Source organism: Hypanus sabinus, chromosome 17 (genome assembly GCF_030144855.1).
Source record: "Hypanus sabinus isolate sHypSab1 chromosome 17, sHypSab1.hap1, whole genome shotgun sequence".
Taxonomy (NCBI): Eukaryota; Metazoa; Chordata; class Chondrichthyes; order Myliobatiformes; family Dasyatidae; genus Hypanus; species Hypanus sabinus.
Genome location: NC_082722.1, coordinates 54,271,888 through 54,290,676, shown reverse-complemented (window position 1 = coordinate 54,290,676; position 18,789 = coordinate 54,271,888). Strand labels below are relative to the sequence as shown.

Sequence of the window (18,789 nt, the reverse complement as noted above, 5' to 3'; positions counted from 1 at the left end):
AGGGTTACATTGATTGTGGAGTACAATCGACAGTCAATATACAGTAGGCAAAAGGTTCCTGTACTGTGCTCTACTATTCTATGTTCTATGATAGTTAACTTACTAATTGACAAAGACCAATTCTGGCATTTCTGTTCTTCAAGACTCTGCAAATTCAGTCAGTGATGGTGTTTCCACTACTGTTGTGGTGAGATATATTAATGCCTCCACAAACAGCTCATTGATGGATAAATTTGACACAGCAATCCAGTTCACCAAATAAACCGTAAGATTATGTTTTATTTTATTAGGATGTGCATTGTCAAACAATCTTACCATCCATTAAAATATTTCTCAAGATCATTTCAATATTACTTACCAAGTGTGACTTCTTGGAAGCCAACTATCCTTCCCAACCTTATCGATGCAGAATTTTTGAGGCCCATTGCTCCCTGAAGTAAAATACATGTTATATGAACATCATAATTGTATCAACGTATTTCAATGTCAGATTATCAAAGACACATTTACTTTGCTTGAATCCCGACTAAGTCTAAGTCATGGCTGTACCAACACAAGACACCAGCAGAGCTCAATTTAAAACCCAGGTTATTGGCGTATTAAATGAACAAAGAGTACTAAATGTCTTAATATAATAAAAATTGAGATAAGAAGTCGGAAGGTTACAATCTTGATGTAGGGCCACTGATAACAATATTGTTTTGTATTTTTTTTAAACATAAAGTAGAACTGGAAACTGTAACCTAATTTCTTACCTATTAACTCAGCAAAGCCCCCAACCGGCAGGCGACATGTGCCAGTGACAAACTGCAACAATCTGATCCTTTTCTCATTGTCCATGTCTTTTACAACCTGATCAACAATGGATGGAGGTAACCACACATATTCAATAATAGCTTCATATTCATAGCAAGTTATCTGCATAATTATTATCCCTATTTGCATTTTATCACCAGAGGTTTTGAAAGATCTTTACCTAATGATGCTGGGCAAGTCCCACTTGAAATTTTATCAAGGTCATACAAAAAACAGAAAATGGTACTTGATGCAGCCTGGTCCAGCTAATTTTATTTCAGGTTTTCCAGCATCTGCAGTTTACTTTTTTATTTTAAAGGTCAATTACAAATCTGTGCTGAAGTAACTGATCTATAATATCTAAATTAAGCTTAAGACTTTGTCAAGATGTGACATTCAGCCACAGTTCCAAACACTAAACAGCGATAGAAAAATAACCGTCTTCCTCAATTTATAACTTGTTATTTTCACTTTAATTTAATTAGATTAAAAAGCAAATAGTTAGAATTATGTTCCCAATCTTATAAATGTTACAACAATTCTTTAATTATTGCATACCTAAGATAATTCTTTTGAGTTCTGTTGAAAGCTTCTAGGGTTATGAAAATAACCAGGTACATAAGCATAAAGTGCAATAAATCTAGTTTCCAAAGAAAATTAAAGAAATATTCCCTCTAGAGAGTAAGATCATTTTATTTTAAAATAAAAGAGAAAAAAAAACCTCTTCCCTAAACTCTTCCTCTTGCAGCTCATTCCATATACACACCACTCCTGGCAAAAGGACTGTTAGCTTCCACATTATCTATGTCTCCGCTAATTTTAAACACTTCTATAAGGTCACCACTTATTCCCCTCTATTCCAAGGACTAAAGATCTAACCTGACCAAACTCTTCCTATAACAGAGGCCCTCTAGTCCTGGCAAAATAATCACAAATCTTTTCTGAAATCTGATAAAAAAAATAAATATTTGAATCATGATTCTCTTTTAGTAAATGGATCATTCAAATGTAAAAGCAGATTAACAGCATAAGAAACATTTAAACTCAAATCCTACCCGAAGATATTGTGTGAGATAATTAAGCAACTTATGTGGAATTCTGATCTACACCCCCGCCCCCACAATCCCACTCCACACTGGCATCTGTAATGTCCGGAATTGCAATTTTCAAAATGCATTACCTATTGATAATGTACTGATATAGGGCAAATGAGTGTAATTTAAAAATTAAGAACAATTTATTCATTAATCATTCTTTCAGAATAGTATTTAGGTTGGCTGTATGCTGAAAACATAAACAACAGACTGTTTAACATTATCCCTGTGATCTGGGAAGTTATGGACTTGCCAATTAATACACAAAGCAACCACTCTGTGCAAGGATTCCAAAATAAATAAGCTTCATTTATGTTTGCAGCTAGTTTCTCTGAAATATAACCATTAGCTGATATTGTGTTTCATGAAGTACAATATTCCTTTTGGGGCACGTCTTTACATTTTTACTAATTTTTGAGTTGATATTTAATTTGCTACACAATCCCAAATCTCATATTGTACTGCTCTCCTGTAGTCCTTCAAAAACGTTGCTGCTCTCAAAGTTTGCTGGTTTTCTAATATTCTGGGTTTAAATTTGCATGCTGCCACTAAACAGTTTAAAAGATGTGCCTAACTGGTCAGCCTACCTGTGGGGAAAAGAATCAACTGAGGGAAGTTAAATCTGTATGGAATATTTAGACAAGATGCTCAGGAGATGTCAGTTGGTATCACAGGAAAATGAGCGAAAATTGTGGAACAATTCAATTGTCTAAATTCCTCAGCAACAAAGGGCATAGACATAAATTATGATAGTATAAGCTTGCTTTGATGATCCTTACAAACAGCTGGCCAGCAGCTGTTCTAACACTGGCCTATACAAAATAAATTTTCAGTCCTTTTTGGTCTGACATGGTTAGGATAACTCACCTGCCAGAACCACTGGATTGACTTGCTATTCTTCGTGTAATGGCGATAGATGGTGTTCTTCTGCCAGTCAGTTAAGTCAATTTCTTGCATTCCACATAGCATTAACTGTAGGTAGGAAAAAAAATTGCCACCTCTGATGATATCCACCTCTTGGATATTGTTATGGTACTAAGATTTCATGCATTTAAACATTCTGAGCTTTATATATTTTACTTATTACAAAATGACTAACTACTTTCGTATTACTTGTGCTTAACTACACACATAACTATTTACTCTAGCACAACTGAAACTCATTAATCATATCTATTTCATTCAAACAACCTACTAAGCATTTCAGGACACATAGGGGTGGTGTTTCAAATGCGACATACTGATTTATCTTAAAATCACAAGAAGAGGAAATTGTGTACTTGGAAATTGATTGTGCTTGGAACACAATATGAAAGTAAACAAAAAGCTCTGAATAAAGAGTAAGTGGGAAAGGTAAAGGTGATGGGATTTGAATGTATTCATTAATTACAAAAAAAATTATAGGGTAGAACAAATAATACATGAGGGGAAAATTCTACAAAATAAAACAGTATTATAATTAAACTGAGGAACGTAAAACTAAAAGGAACTATAATATATGGGATGTATTAGCGTATCATCTTAACAAGAAGTGGATACAGCCAGGAATGAGGGAAAAGATTTAAAATAGTATGTAGATCATCTAATTTGAATAACATTTCATACAAATACCTCAGTAAAAGAAACACACAGATTATCTGTGCCACTAACAGTGAAAACAAGAACTGCTTGGATCTGCACTGTTATTGACAATTGCGAGGCTTGATTCTTCTCTGCTTTTGTACATAGATACACATGACAACATGAACCTTGTCAGTGATCCAGGTCCTCTGAGCTTTCCACCAGCTGGAAGATGTCAACTGAAACTGGACACCCAATAATATCAGGTGCCTCAAATTTTCACTTAAAAATTAAATCATGCATGAATTCGGTGATTTTTCAGGGCCTGATTTGTTCACACATTATTAAAAGATTTATACATTTTCTTAGACTACAGGCAGTCCCCGGGTTACGTACGAGCTCCGTTCCTAAGTCCGTCTTTAAGTCAGATTTGTACGTAAGTCGGAACGAGTACATCCGGTATTATTTAGCGTCAGTTAGTCAAACGTTTGTCTTAGTATATTTTACCTTTCTATGCATGTAAAACACTTAAGAAACGTATGTATTCCAATAATTAAACCACTGTGTTGCTTAGTAATAATTGCAGCTTTCATTGGGGCAGGGCCTTTCGCATGCTCCTTTATTCTCACTTCATCCGTTATCCTTTAAAATTGTTCCATCATTGACTGACTGTAGCCTAATGCTTTTCCAATGACCCATGGCATTTCACTTCTTTCCAAACGCTTTATTATTTCCACGTTATTTTCAATCGCGATCGCTTCCCATCAATGGAACAGAAACACTGCGGACAGTGGGTCCCGAGCTCCGCTGGGTCCTAAGGACCACTGCACTGAGACAGGTTAAATGGGACAAGTGGGGGCTGTGCTGGGTTTGGGTATTTGATCCTTCACAATATTCCGCGTGGGAATTTAAACTGGAGGTGGCAGTGTTTTTTTTACGAGCTCGAGTTGCGAGCTCAACATCAACCTAACACAGATGGTATGAGAGCCACTGGATCAACATCAACCCGGCATTCTCGAGCCCAGCGCTGATCTCACTGCGCCACCAGCCGACTGGAACAGCGGGGGGGGGGAGGTTCAGCGTGAATCTTGCTAAGAAAAATTTAAGCCAAATACAAAGTTAAACACTCAACACAGTTCAACGGTAACAACTTAAGATGGCGGACAGTGTCACAATCTGACTTAAAATGGCGGACGGCGTTCTCCTTCCTTGGTTCGTAAGTACAAGTTGCTCGTAAGTCGGACGTTTGTAACTCGGGGACTACCTGTATATCATTTAATTTGGAAGAAGATCTGTGATAAATAGGCACTGATAGAACAGGTGTACTACCAGATACAATGTCTAGGTTGCCTCTCTACAGAAAATTCCAGCCTAATGGATCTACACTTAAATACAATAACTCTGCATTGAAATGTTTATGGAGGAAACCCACACCTTCACAGGGAGAACGTATAAACTCCTTACAGGCAGCAACGGGAATTGAACCCGGGTCAGTGGTACTGTACATTGTGCTAACCACTACACTACTGTGCCGCTCTTGTAAATATATATAAACATATAATATACATTTATATATAATATATATAAACACATATTAGTGACTTGATCTTTCAGTTTAATATACTGTACAGGAAGTACACTACTTAATAACTATATTATCTTTTTTTATGCGCATCATTTACATGGAGAAAAAAAAAATTACCAGAGGGCTAAAATTCTTTATCCGTGGAATGTTATTTCTAGGATTAAAATCGTAGCTTTTCAAAGATGGCAAATTAAGATATCAATTGCACTTCATTTATTTACAGTGCCCAGGAAATGCTACACTGAATTCCAAAGCATTAGCAACATTACCAAGCAGAGTCCCAGCTAAAGTGAATTAAGATCTGATGATACAAAACAAATACAGACCTTAATTCAAAGGTCAACAAGTAATGTATACTTCTGGTGAATGGAAAACTAAGAAGGTGAAAGAAACCAATCTTCAAATGCATTTTTAAACTAACCAGTGTTACATTTGGACTTCCTAGGATTGTGGTGGCTGTCATTAGCCTTCAGCACCCATTATGTTGAAAGTTCTGGCTTAATCTGGATGAAAATCCAAAATGAAATCATCAAATACAAATGAAGTCCTCCAAATGGACCACAACCTTGTCTTGGGTTTGGAGGCTTGCATGCCTCAATGACCTGGACAGCTATGTTGGCTGGAGTCAGGGCTTTATTGTTTGGCTCTTGGTAGGGTTACCCATGCCAAACTGGTCAAAGGGGAGAGGCCAGACCAACAGCAGTCCACCAGTCCTCCAGGTTCAGGAATTCAACTCAGGGTTAACAACCCTGACTGGTAAAACAAAATTGTTATGGAAACAGCAATTAAGAATCTTTCCACATCTGAGTGCGAATGTGTTCTTGAGTCTCCAGCCAAAATTTGCATGACTGACAGTGGTGAAAACCGAGAAGAAGCTGCTGCCCTGAAAACTGCCAGAGATGGAGGACCTTCATTGCGGCCCTAAATGCCAGCAACGTAATGGACAAATTGAATTGACTAACAAAGTATACCCTAACAAAGCTAGTATAACTGCTTTTTCCAAAAGTAATTCTAGGTGAAGGTAAATGAGGGAGAATACCTCAATATCCAAAGAGAATGTTGCACATTTCAAGAGGCAAAATTTGTCTATAATGTACCTGAGACCATTTCCACCCCTCTACTCCTCCCATCAGGAGCAATTATATATAAACTGGACTACGTTGACCGATTGGACAGACGCCAAAAGCTACATACTTCTTATTCCTTTGTGTCAGGATTATTTTTCGCCATGGACATTCACCCTTAATATTAACACATTATTCATTTTCTGGCATTCACCCCGAACATTTAAGCCAAGGAAAGGCTGAATAAGCAAGGAGTGGTTTTTTTCCAAACAGAAGAGGTTGAAGGAATACTTAATTAGAAGGTGTATAAAAATATGAAGGGGCTAGAAATCTCTTTAATGGAATAATTTCTGACTGTATTTCTATTAACATATAACACATAGTATGTCCCACTATTCATATCAATCTTATTCCTCACTCAACAGCTGATTTATTTATAATAAAAATCAAAAATGTGGAATACACTACAAGTCAGGTAACATCTGCATAAATAGAAACAAGTATTACAGGTCAAATGCCTTTGTCTGGGACTGGGAAAGCAAAAACAAATCTGTGTTAAGTTTCAGAGAAATTGTAAAGGGATGGACTAGATAAAGGGAATATAGCAGTTGTGATACATCTATCAAATCTCTCCTCATTCTGTTACGTTCCAGAGAATTTAGAACTTTATTCCCTAGAGCGAAGGAGATGTAGGGTGATTTGACAGAGGTATACCAAAATATAAGGTGCAAAAATAGGGGAAATGCAAACAGGCTTTTACCACAGAGTCTGGGTGAGGCGAGGGCTTGAGGTCATGGGTTAAGGGTGAAAGGTGAATTGTTTAAGGGGAATATGAGGAGAAATCTCTTCACTCAGAGGGTGGTGAGAAGGTGGAATGAGCTGCCAGCTGAAGTGGTGGATGTGGATTCGATTTCAACAAACACTAAGAGAAATCTGGATAGGTACCTGGATGGGAGAGATATGGAGGGCTATGGTCCAGGTGCAGGTGGATGGGACAAGGAATCTTAATGGTTTGGCATGGACCAGATGGGCCAAAGGGCCTGGTTCTGTGCTGTAGTACTCTATGAGGCCAGGTTTATCATGAGTAATCCATTCAATTTAACAGTTTATTCATTTTTTTGAAATACCTTTTCAGGATAAGGGGATTTCTGGCAAGACCATTATTTATTGCTCACCCTAAATGCCTCTTAGGTGAAGCACTTTCTTAAACAAGTGGTCCTCACATTTAAGGTACTCCCACAGTTCTGCTGGGTTGAAAGTTCCTCGATTTAGAGCTAGCAACAATGAAGCACCAGTTATATATTTCCATGTTAGAATGCTGAGAGAGTTGGAGGGGAACATGTAGGTAGTGGTACCCACTGACCTTGCCCTTCTTGGAGGTAGTAGAGATCTAGAGTTTATGAGGTTGTGTCAGAGTAATTTGGGCAAGCAACTACAGTGTATTTTGTAAATTATATGCACAGCAACTACTGTGTAATAGTGGTAGAGGGAATTAACATTTAGTTGGTTGAAAGGATGCAAATCCAGAGGTCTGCTTTGTCTAGGGCTGAAACATCAACTCTTTATTCCTCTCCATCGATGTTGCCTGCCCTGCTGAGTTCTTCCAGCATCTTCTGTGTGTTACTTTGTACTGGATAGTTCTGAGTTCCACGTTTTCTTGACACTGCGCTCAACCAGGCAAGAAGAGTAATTCATCAAACTTCTGACTTTGTCTTGCAAATAGCGGAAGGCCCTTGGGATGTTGGGTTGTGTCACTTTTCAGAATAGCCAGACTCTGATCTCCTCTTATAGTCACAGTATACTTCCTGGTCAATGGTGACACACTTCAATATGCTGCTGAAGGACCTGGCAATAAAGCTGCTGAGCGTGACCGGTAGGTGGCTTGACTCTCCTTTTGTTTGGAGACTGTTACTGCCTTGCGCTTCTGGAGTGCAAATGTTGCCACTACTTACCATCCCATTCCTGACTGGTCATTGGAAAACTAATCAAGTTAATTAAAACAGATTTATTATTTTCTTTTTCTATAAAGCAGACAATTAGAAACAACAAATTAAAGTAAATTTGCTTTCTAACCTACAGAGAATCCCCAATGAAATTACTGAGATCTCAGATCTTGGGTCTAACCAAGCAGAGGATCTGAATGGCAAGACGGCATTCCACTCTGAGACTACACCTGGAACAGCTGTTGCTCTGTAAGTCAACAGTTAATGCATCAAGGCCAGGACTTCCCTCCACTGTACGGCTCAGCATTGGTGGTTACTTTCAGACAGAAAGATTCAGTCCAATACAAATCAATCTGTAAATAGAGGACAACTGTCTGCTTCAGAGAGAAATCCAAATAGATAAGGAATCCTTTAACTCTTCAAATATAATAATCTATTGAAGTAAATAGAAAGCAAAATTTAATTTTCAAACTGTCAAATGGGCTGCTGAGTGAAAAATAAGAGCATCAGCTCCATGGATTTGAGTGCTGCCTTTAAAGCTTATTTGCTACAGAGCTATTGAAGCAAGTGTTTGTTTCGCAGCTGGATTAATTGGTTTCCACTGCATTGATCTTACATTAGATTAAGGGAGTATAGCTGTAGACTTTTACCTCTAGTTCCTTTTCATCAAAATACCGCAGCCATTCTAAAGGCACCACCTCATTGAAACCATCCAAGAAAGCTTTGGTTTGTTCCTCAACTCCACGGGTGAATCTCCAGTCGGTCAGCAACCTAACACGAAAGCAAGCACAAATGAACACGAGTTCCTGTAAATATTTGATAGTGACTAAGGCAAATCATGCCTACTGATGGGTCTTGGCAGCAGTGGATTGATAAGCAGCTTTATACTTATGGGAATCAGCTGCACTGCCAAAGGAAGGAATGGCATGGAGATAGCCATGATGGAAAATGAAGCAGGCATGATTTTATGAAAATCTTACGAAGTAACGCATTGTTTCAAAAAATTGGCATTTAAGACATTGCAGCTGGCTTGCTTCCAATTTGGTATTCCTAATATTCTTCTCTTTTGTTAATTTATATTCTTTTCTTTGGACTGTAATATAGAAAATTGAGTCAAATATATAATGATTAACAGAAAAGCCGGGCAGATAAGAAACCAAACTATACTAAAATAATGCTGATTTGATGCAATACGTATTTTTTCAATTCAGCATATTTCACATTGTATCTAGTTTAATTCTCCCTGCTGATCTAGAAAAATGAAAAACAAATAATTTCCAAAACTAAAATCCAAGATATATAATTATGGTTAACCTCATATACTCCTCCTTATTCTCTTCAATGACCAGAATATTTTCTCCATCTTTCTTCAGCTCATGAGTTGTTACTTTCCCCAATATTTCCATATCCTGTGCAAAATACAGTTCTAAGCCGCACTCTTCTATATTGTTTTCCCTGAAAGAGAAAAATATTAAATGGATTTAAAAAAAACAGCACAAGGATTTCTATCCCCTCAATACCATATTGATTTCCTGTTTCCTCAATTACAATTTTTGCATTACCCTGCCCTCTGTAAAATTATATCCAGATATATTTTCCCATAACAATCAAAACAGAAAAACAATATTCTAATAATTTCAGTAAATTTTATGGTATATGAAAACATAGTATTTCAGTAATTTTACAATCAACTGGTTTGTTTGTTCACATAAAAGCTTAATAATATCAAATATTTACTTGATCCACAGCAGAGAGTTGTAGAATTCTGGATCAATTGATTCCAAGTCTTTCATGGTGGGATTTTTATTCAACATCCTTTTATAAAATGGCAAGGTGAATCCTGTATCAATAAATTTACCATGGTAAAGTGCCTAGAACAAAACAAAAACTGTCATTTTTAAAAAATAATATTGGTCAAAGAGAAGTGCAAAACATTTAAAGTAGTTTCCACTAGGGCTTCCAACAAGTGTTCCCAGAACCCTTCTGAGATTGCCTCATGCAGCAGTCAAAGCTGCAATATCATGAGACTAGGATGATGGCAGATGAAAACATTTAAGATTATCATAGGGAGGCTAAAATCATGGATTTTTAAGAAAACTGAATTGAGGAGATTAAGGTATCATAGAGTTGGAGCATTTAAAGAGATAGAGTTGACAGATAGTATTGATGAGTGTTTTGGTAATAAAGGCATGGATGATGGTTTTGGTGATTTTGGCAACTGGGTGAAGCTGGAGAAGGCATTATTATAGAGGTCAAAGTACAGGTGTGTACATGGTCAAAAGCTCGTGTTCAGATCAAATATGACAACTAGGTTCTAAAATGTCTGATTCAGGCTTAGACAACTGAACAGAATGTTTGAAACAATGACTATGGAATGGAGTGGTCTTCCCAAAATTTATCTGCTAAAATCTTCTGCTCATTCGGTAGTGCATGTCAAATAACAAGTCCATATAGGCTTAGCTCATTGCCGGTAACCAACAGGAACTCAAGAAATGCAGCTACAATCTAAGCAAAGTCATCAATACAGCAAAACAACAATACAGGGACAAGATTCAGACACATCTCTCCACCTTTAACGTATTATGGCAAGGCCTGCACACCACAGCAGACTTCAAAGCTAAACACAGTGGTGCTGCCAACATCGCTGCCTCTCTCCCAGATGAGCTAAATCTTTTTTACTCTCGGTTTGCCATTGTCAACCCTGAGCCCCCGAGGAGAGCACCGAAGCGACCTGCACCTTGGTCATCTCTGAGGCTGAGGTACACAGGTGTTTCCAAAGTGTGGACAGTCACAAGGCTGCAGGACCAGACAGCATCCCAGATTGGGTACTCAAGACGTGCACACCACAACTGGCAGGTGTGTTTACAGACATTTTCAATCTCTCCCTCTCCCAGCGTAGAGTGCCCTCCTGCTTCAAAACATCCACCATTGTTCCTGTACCGAAAAAGACCAAGGTAACATGTCTGAATGACTGGCATCCTGTTGCACTCACCTCAACAATAAATAAATGCCTTGAGACATTGGTCAAGGACTACATCTGCAGCTTGCCACCACCCACACTGGACCCCCTACAATTCACCTACCAACCCAACCGACTGACAGATGATGCAATAGCCACAGCTCTGCACACCGTCCTTACACACCTGGAGAAGAAGGATGCTTATGTGATGTTCTTGGACAACAGTTCAACATTCAACACCATAATTCCCTCCAGGCTTGACAAGAAGCTCAGAGACCTCAGCCTTCACCCTGCCTCGTGCAGATCAATCTTGGACTTTCTGTCAGATGGCCAGCAGGTGTTAAGAGTGGGCTCCCTCACTTCGGCCCCTCAGACCCTCAACACAGGTGCCCTCAGGGCTGTGAACTAAGCCCCTTCCTTTACTCTCTGTATAGCCATGACTGTGTCACCACCCACAGCTCTAATCTGTTAATTAAATTTGCTGACAATACTACATTGATTGGCCTTATCTCAAATAATAATGAGGCAGCCGACAGAGAAGAAGTCATCACCCTGACACTGTGGTGTTAAGAAAACAACCTCTCCTTCAATGTCACAAAAACAAAGGAGCTGGTTGTGGATTACAGGAGGAATGGATACAGGCTATCCCCTATCGACATCAATGAATCTGGGGTTGACAGGGTGAACAGCTTTAAGTTCCTTAGCATACACATCACCAACGATCTCACGAGGTCTGTACATACTGGCTGTGTGGTGAGAAAAGCACAACAGTGCCTCTTTCACCTCAGACAGTTGAAGAAAATTTGGCACAAGTCCCCAGATCCCAAGGACTTGCTGCAGGGGCACAATTAAGAACATCCTGACTGGCTGCATCACTGCCTGGTATGGGAACTGTACTTCCCTCAGTAGCAGGATTCTGCAGAGAGTGGTGCAGACAGCCCAGCGCATCTGTAGAAGTGAACTTCTCATAATTCAGGACATTTACAGTGACAGGTGTGTAAAAAGGGCCCGAAGGATCATTGGGGACCCGAGTCACCCCAACCACAAACTATTCCAGCTGCTACCATCTGGGAAATTATACCACAGCTCCGGGGTAGCTTCTTCCACTAGGCCATTAGACTGATTAATTCACGCTGATACAATTGTAATTTTAGGTTATATTGACTGTCCTGTTGTACATACCATTTATTACAAATTACTATAAATTGCACATTGCACGTTTATATGGAGACGTAATGTAAAGATTTTTACTCCTCATGTATGTGAAGGATGTAAGAAATAAAGACAATTCAATTCAAGAATATAAAATATAGAGGAAAGAGATGATGAGTAAACTTGTAAAGTTCATTGGTAAACTGAAAAAGCATTTATGCAAGCATGATGCTTCGGGCTTTTGAACAAACTATTTCAATCACAGTCCCAGGATAAAGACAATCTCACCATTCACATAACATTGTGGCAGCAGTGTTCCCCATAAATAGTTTACAAGAGAAATACATTACAAAACATAACTTTGTAAAGTAAGGCAAAGTATGTCTAGAGATATATGGTTTGGTATAACAATAAATGGGGATCAGTAATGTACTTGAAGAATCAGAGGATTGATTAAAATAATTAGGGATAACACCAAATGAAATCATTACAGTCTAAGCATACTCCTTAATAAATTTGGTATTTAAGAAACAATGTTCGTATAGTTCACCATGGAAGGGACTGAAGACAGGTAAAGTGGAAGGCAACATTCACAGTAACTTGCAACTTCAACTTTGTTGCAGGAAGCCTGTCATTGGACACATTCTTGACGAGGGAAAAGCATAGAAAGATTAGTCCAGTTCATTTGCAATACAACTATAGTGCTTGTGCTGGAAGGCATGTATGTGATTCCCAGCTCCATGGTATTATCTCACCTGAAAATTAAGGATGTGGATTCAAACCTCACTCAGGAATTTGATAAATAATCTATTCTGTTAATCTATATTGTTCTAATCTATACTGTTATTTTGCTAATTTATTTCTTTGGACCAAAATAATCCTTGGCGTTACCTGAAGACCAAAGAGGTAATTGAAGGATCCCCATCTACATTTGAACTATTTAACTACTAACAAAATCTAGTTCACCAGTGCTATGCAGTGCAGAAATTGCTACTTAATTTTTAAACATTACAACTGTGCTATAAAAGTACCCAATTGGTTGCAATATATTGGGGGGTGTTCTTAAAACATAAACGTCACTACAGAGGTTCCACTTTCTGTTTCCAAACTATCAAAACATACAAGTTCTATGCATGTTATTTTGAGCATAGGCATATATTTGTACTAGATTTTAGTTACTTATTTCACAGGACTTACCATTGCTATAAACCTCCCAATAAAACGGAAATAGGTCAGGTGATCTGGATTAATTGATGATGCAGGGTTTATCTGCAAACAGTAGTTGTTTTTTCCAGCATATTCAAACAAGCAGTACATTGGATTGAGAACTTCATGGGAAAGCAGGAAAAACCATTCTCTATGGAACAATAATAAACTCCAATAATAAATGCTGAAAAATCAACTAAAATTGTGCCAAAAGCAGAACTTATTCTTTGATATCCAAATATTAAAATAAAGTTGCATAAATTGTTTTTCACCACTCATTGTTCCTTCTGCATCCAAAAATTAATAGCTCTTCTCTATTTTTTGACACATATAAACTGCACATTATCCATATCTTTACTCAGAAACAATGATTTGTCTAATATTGCAGCAATTCAACTGACAGAGTTCTCTAGTAATTGCTCCAACTTATGTACAATTGCAGAAATAATAAGCAAATTAAAAGCTCCCTCTCCATTATACATAAAGCCACTTTCACAGCTGACAGTGAACAGCAAGCACCACAAATTCCCATGTCAGATACAAATATTTAAATGCACAGCAAAAATTTTTCTTTGCATTAAGGATAGGTCTGAATTTACCACAGAAGAGTACCCTTGGAATTCCAGAGAGATACAGGATGGAAACAGATCATCCAGCCCACCAAGACTGCATTGACCATGAGATACCCATTTACACTAACCTTACATTAGTCCCATTCTTTATATGCTGCATCAACTCCCCAATTTCCAATTTCACATTTTGTATATCCTGAGCTATGCCTCAGTTAGATAGAATTCAATATTAAATTAGGGTGTGTTGGTGCTTTGGCTCCATATTTAAAGGAATAATTTTATGTACGTAGGATTACTAAGTAAGTAAATTCTTGTGCCATCACCTGGCTTGATATTGACTTTAGAACTCAGTGTCTTCCACCTGCATGTCACTTCAATACCACTGCATATGTTTTATTAAAATTAATGCAGGTTTAAAGTAGATGATTAAGTTCATTGGTGAAGCTGCATTTCTGCTCATTTGTGCAGGAGTTTCACACAGATTCCCAATTTAGTCAGGTTTCCAAGCTCAGCCAATGGAAGGGAAGACCAGAGATTAGATTGTTTTGTGTACAGTGCATCAATCTGAGGCATGGAAGGTAGTCACCTTACAGGCTATCTTTGGTAAATAACCCGCTTCAGGCGAAATGTAAAGTGGACACAATCACTTTCCATTTCTCAGAGGGTTAACAGAACTTAAAAACTGATTTGATTGCAACAATAATTATTTTTATCTTAAACCTGTTAGAATTGTCAAATATTAAATTTTCCATCCTGCTCATCTCCTGATAGGATGACCTTATATATATATCCACATGCTTCACATTACTGTCAAAAGAATAGAGTTACAGCTTATCTGCTGAGCACAGTTAAATCATGGAGGAACAACGAACCACAGCATAAAGACAAGTGAGTTCCACGGATGCAGGAAGATTCTCAGCAGCCTGTCCGTGGTTCTACCCTGTGGTAGAACAGCATGACGTAACCTACCATAGGGTAAAACCACTGGTAGGTCACAGAGGAAAGAGGCTGCATGAAGAGATGACGGGGGCTCAAACTAGTACAGGCACTCCATCCACCAAGAAAGATAGCAACTTTGAAAATATAAGTAAAATAAAAAGCAGTCCCAGAAATGTGGCTCACATTAGAAGCTGCACTGTTAAGAAAAACATACCATATCGAATTCTGCACAATTCTCTTTTGACGACCACTTTACATAAGCAAGTTTAAATTAATAAATAACAGAAACAATAAATCAAAAAACATTTACTTTAATATACACACAAAATGACGGTGGAATGCAGCAGGCCAGGCAGCATCTATAGGAAGAAGTACAGTCGACGTTTCAGGCCGAGACCCTTTGTCAGGACTAACTGACGAAGGGTCTCGGCCCGAAACGTCAACTGTACTTCTTCCTATAGATGCTGCCTGGCCTGCTGAGTTCCACCAGCATTTTGTGTATGTTGCTTGAATTTCCAGCATCTGCAGATTTCGTCGTGTTTAATTTTAATATTTTACTTTTAATTGCAGCTTCTAATTATGATTTTATTAGTGTTTCATGCAACAAACCACCAGCAAGAATTCAGTATGCACCTTGGAATTTCAAAATAAAAATAATATACAGTGTATTCAAAAACAAGACATCTAAAATCTATCAGCAATTATTATAATTTGGAAAGTATATTGTATTGTATGGTATAATGAATCGGAATAAGATTCACTATCACTGATACACTGTTATGAAAATTGTTGTTTTTTGATGCAACACTTACAGTGGAGCAACAAACAGTTAATTAGGAGGCGATATCTTAATAAAATAATCATGTCAATGACTGAGAGTTTATTTTCAGAAATCAAAGAGTATGAATTACAATTAAACATGCTATGTAAACATTCCACATCTTATAAGCATTCTTATTTTCCAATACAGTAGAAATTCAATTATTCACCCATTGACATATAATTCCTTAAAAAAGCAGCCCGTTGTTAGTCCAACGGGAAAGTGATGCCAGCTGTGCCCAGTTGGCAGCGAGCAGATGTTACCCAGCTGTTGGAACTACTCACCTTGCTATACCTCCATAATCCAAACCCTCCTCTCCACGCATTATTATGTACAATCGTCGGCGTAAGTCATATGGCTTCATATTCATTATCTGCGGAGGAAATTATTTATTAATTAAATGAAAGATTGCTCAGAAATTAATTTCAGGACCTTTTATCTGTCACCTTTTATGTACAATAAATATGCAAAAAGAGTGGCAATTTAATTTCAATTTCTTGTCTAATCTAAATTCAAGAATTCTATTTTCCAATGAAGACCTAAAAGTGTAATTTTCAGTGAATGCACATTTCTGCTTTGTATGTTATTAAAAGTATGTTGTATAAAGAATGATAATAATGATTATATAGTCATGATTACACATCCACACAATAATGGTATTATTTCTTTCCCTAACGTTAAGAGTATTATTGAGCCCAATGAAAAAGGGGAGTAGAACGGCTATGAAGTAAAAATGCACAACTTAAATTGTAGATTGTAAGGAGAGTACTAGTTATCTTGGCAAGAGTTAACCAGAACATAAATTTTCAGGCAGTTTTCATCAGTTGAAATCAAGCCATGGCTAAAAGTAAACAGAGATTTTTGATAAGCCAACTTGAACCAGATGTGACGAAAAGAAAATAGTATAAGAAACTTCTCTCAGACTACATATTTAAAGGAACATATCTGAACACTTTACTTTAAAATACAATTGTAGTCGCTACCTCAAACATACGTGCAATTCTAGTCAGCCTCTGGGTGAGCAAGGCAAACTTTTCCGATATCAGGTACACAACATCTTTTATTCAATGGCTCCTTATGTGACCTAGCTGTTTCAAGTGGCTGTAATCTCATCATTGTAATGGTCACCAGATGTATAGGCGGTGGTGAGATGAGGCTGGTTATTCTTTCTTGATCTTTCTGTCTCCATCTCTGGAGACGGCTTATCTACTGATATATACTATAAGCCTACAGACTCTCACAGCTACCTGGACTATTCCTCTTCCCACCCTGTCTCTTGCAAAAATGCTATCCCCTTCTCACAATTTCTCCATCTCTGCCACATCTGCTCTCAGGATGAGGCTTTTCTTTCCAGGACAAAGGAGATGACTTCCTTTTTTAAACAAAGGGGCTTCCCTTCTTCCACCATCAACTCTGCTCTCTCCCATTTCCTGCACATCTGCTCTCACCCCATCCACCTACCACCCCACTCGGGATAGGGTTCCCCTTGTCCTCGCCTACCACCCCACCAGCCTCCAGGTCCAACGTATAATTCTCCGTAACTTCCGCCACCTCCAATGGGATCCCACTACCAAGCACATCTTTCCCTTTCCCCCCTTTCTGCTTTCCGCAGGGATCGCTCCCTACGCGACTCCCTTGTCCACTCATCTCCCCCCCCCCACCCCTTCCCACCGATCTCCCTCCTGGCACTTATCCTTGTAAACGGAACAAGTGCTACACCTACCCTTACACTTCCTCCCTCACCACCATTCAGGGCCCCAGACAGTCCTTCCAGGTGAGGCGACACTTCACCTGTGAGTCGGCTGGTGTGGTATACTGCATCCGGTGCTCCCAGTGTAGCCTTTTATATATTGGTGAGACCCGACACAGACTGGGAGACCGTTTCGCTGAACACCTACGCTCGGTCCGCCAGAAAAAGCAGGATCTCTCACTGGCCACACATTTTAATTCCACGTCCCATTCCCATTCTGATATGTCTATCCATGGCCTCCTCTACTGTCAAAATGAATCCAAACTCAGGTTGGAGGAACAACACCTTATATACCAACTGGGTAGCCTCCAACCTGATGGCATGAACATTGACTTCTCTAACTTCCGTTAATGCCCCTCCTCCCCTTCTTACCCCATCCCTGTCATATTTAGTTGTTTGCCTGTTCTCCATCTCCCTTTGGTGCTTTCCCGCCACCCCGCCACCGCTTTCTTTCTCCCGAGGCCTCCTGTCCCATGATCCTTTCCCTTCTCCAGCTCGGTATCACTTTCACCAATCATTTTCCAGCTCTTAGCTTCATCCCACCCCCTCCGGTCTTCTCCTATCATTTCGCATTCCCCTCTCCCCCCACTCTCAAATCTCTTACTATCTTTCCTTTCAGTTAGTCCTGACGAAGGGTCTCGGCCTGAAACGTCAACAGTGCTTCTCCTTATAGATGCTGCCTGGCCTGCTGTGTTCCACCAGCATTTTGTGTGTGTTATTTGAGGCTGGTTAAATCTGTTAGTCTATTCTATTCAAGTGTACCTTTGTACTTTCAAATACACAACAATAAAATAACCAACAAGCTAATTTCAAGGTAAACACAAAGTACACTGCAGATGTTGTGGTCAAATCAACACGTACAACACACTGGAGGAACTCAGCAGGTCGTTTCCACTGATGCTGCCCGAGCTGCTGAGTTCCTCCAGCGTGTTGTACATGTTGATGATTTTAAGATACTTGTAAGAAACAGATTCCCATATTTAATTTTGTATGAACCCTTCAATATCAGATTTTGATACTTAAAACAGTTTGTTACCTGTTGAAAGGAATCCTCAAATAAAGTTTGCCTGGAGACACTGATTTTAACATGACTTGGTAATGCATTAGACTGAAAAAAAACAAATAACACTTATCAAAGATACATTAATTAAACCATAAAAATTCCATGCTGATAGCATACAATAAACCGTTCTGTTGAACCTGTCTCTGGGAGCAGCATGCCAGTCTTCAACTGAAATTCCTGCACCCAAATTCTTCGCAGCACTTCTTTGGGACAGATGACGATCAACTAGCCAACCTGACACATCTAGTACATACTGCTTTTATCCAATGTTTCACTGTCTTCTTTTT

At 38.6% G+C, this 18,789-nt stretch overlaps 1 protein-coding gene across 6 annotated transcripts in view; it reads right to left on the bottom strand.

Annotated features, from left to right (window-relative positions):
* The window catches only part of wwp2 (WW domain containing E3 ubiquitin protein ligase 2), a 174,563-nt gene that overhangs the window by 11,438 nt on the left and 144,336 nt on the right, over positions 1–18,789 (bottom strand). For all 6 annotated transcript variants that reach the window (XM_059993114.1, XM_059993115.1, XM_059993113.1 and 3 more), the window contains 9 exons: positions 18,476–18,547; positions 15,974–16,062; positions 13,350–13,509; positions 9,779–9,912; positions 9,356–9,496; positions 8,692–8,812; positions 2,757–2,861; positions 756–852; positions 359–431 (listed from right to left, as the gene is read on the bottom strand). In XM_059993114.1, the coding sequence (XP_059849097.1) occupies positions 359–431; positions 756–852; positions 2,757–2,861; positions 8,692–8,812; positions 9,356–9,496; positions 9,779–9,912; positions 13,350–13,509; positions 15,974–16,062; positions 18,476–18,547 (992 nt within the window). The remainder of the gene's footprint in view (positions 1–358; positions 432–755; positions 853–2,756; positions 2,862–8,691; positions 8,813–9,355; positions 9,497–9,778; positions 9,913–13,349; positions 13,510–15,973; positions 16,063–18,475; positions 18,548–18,789) is intronic.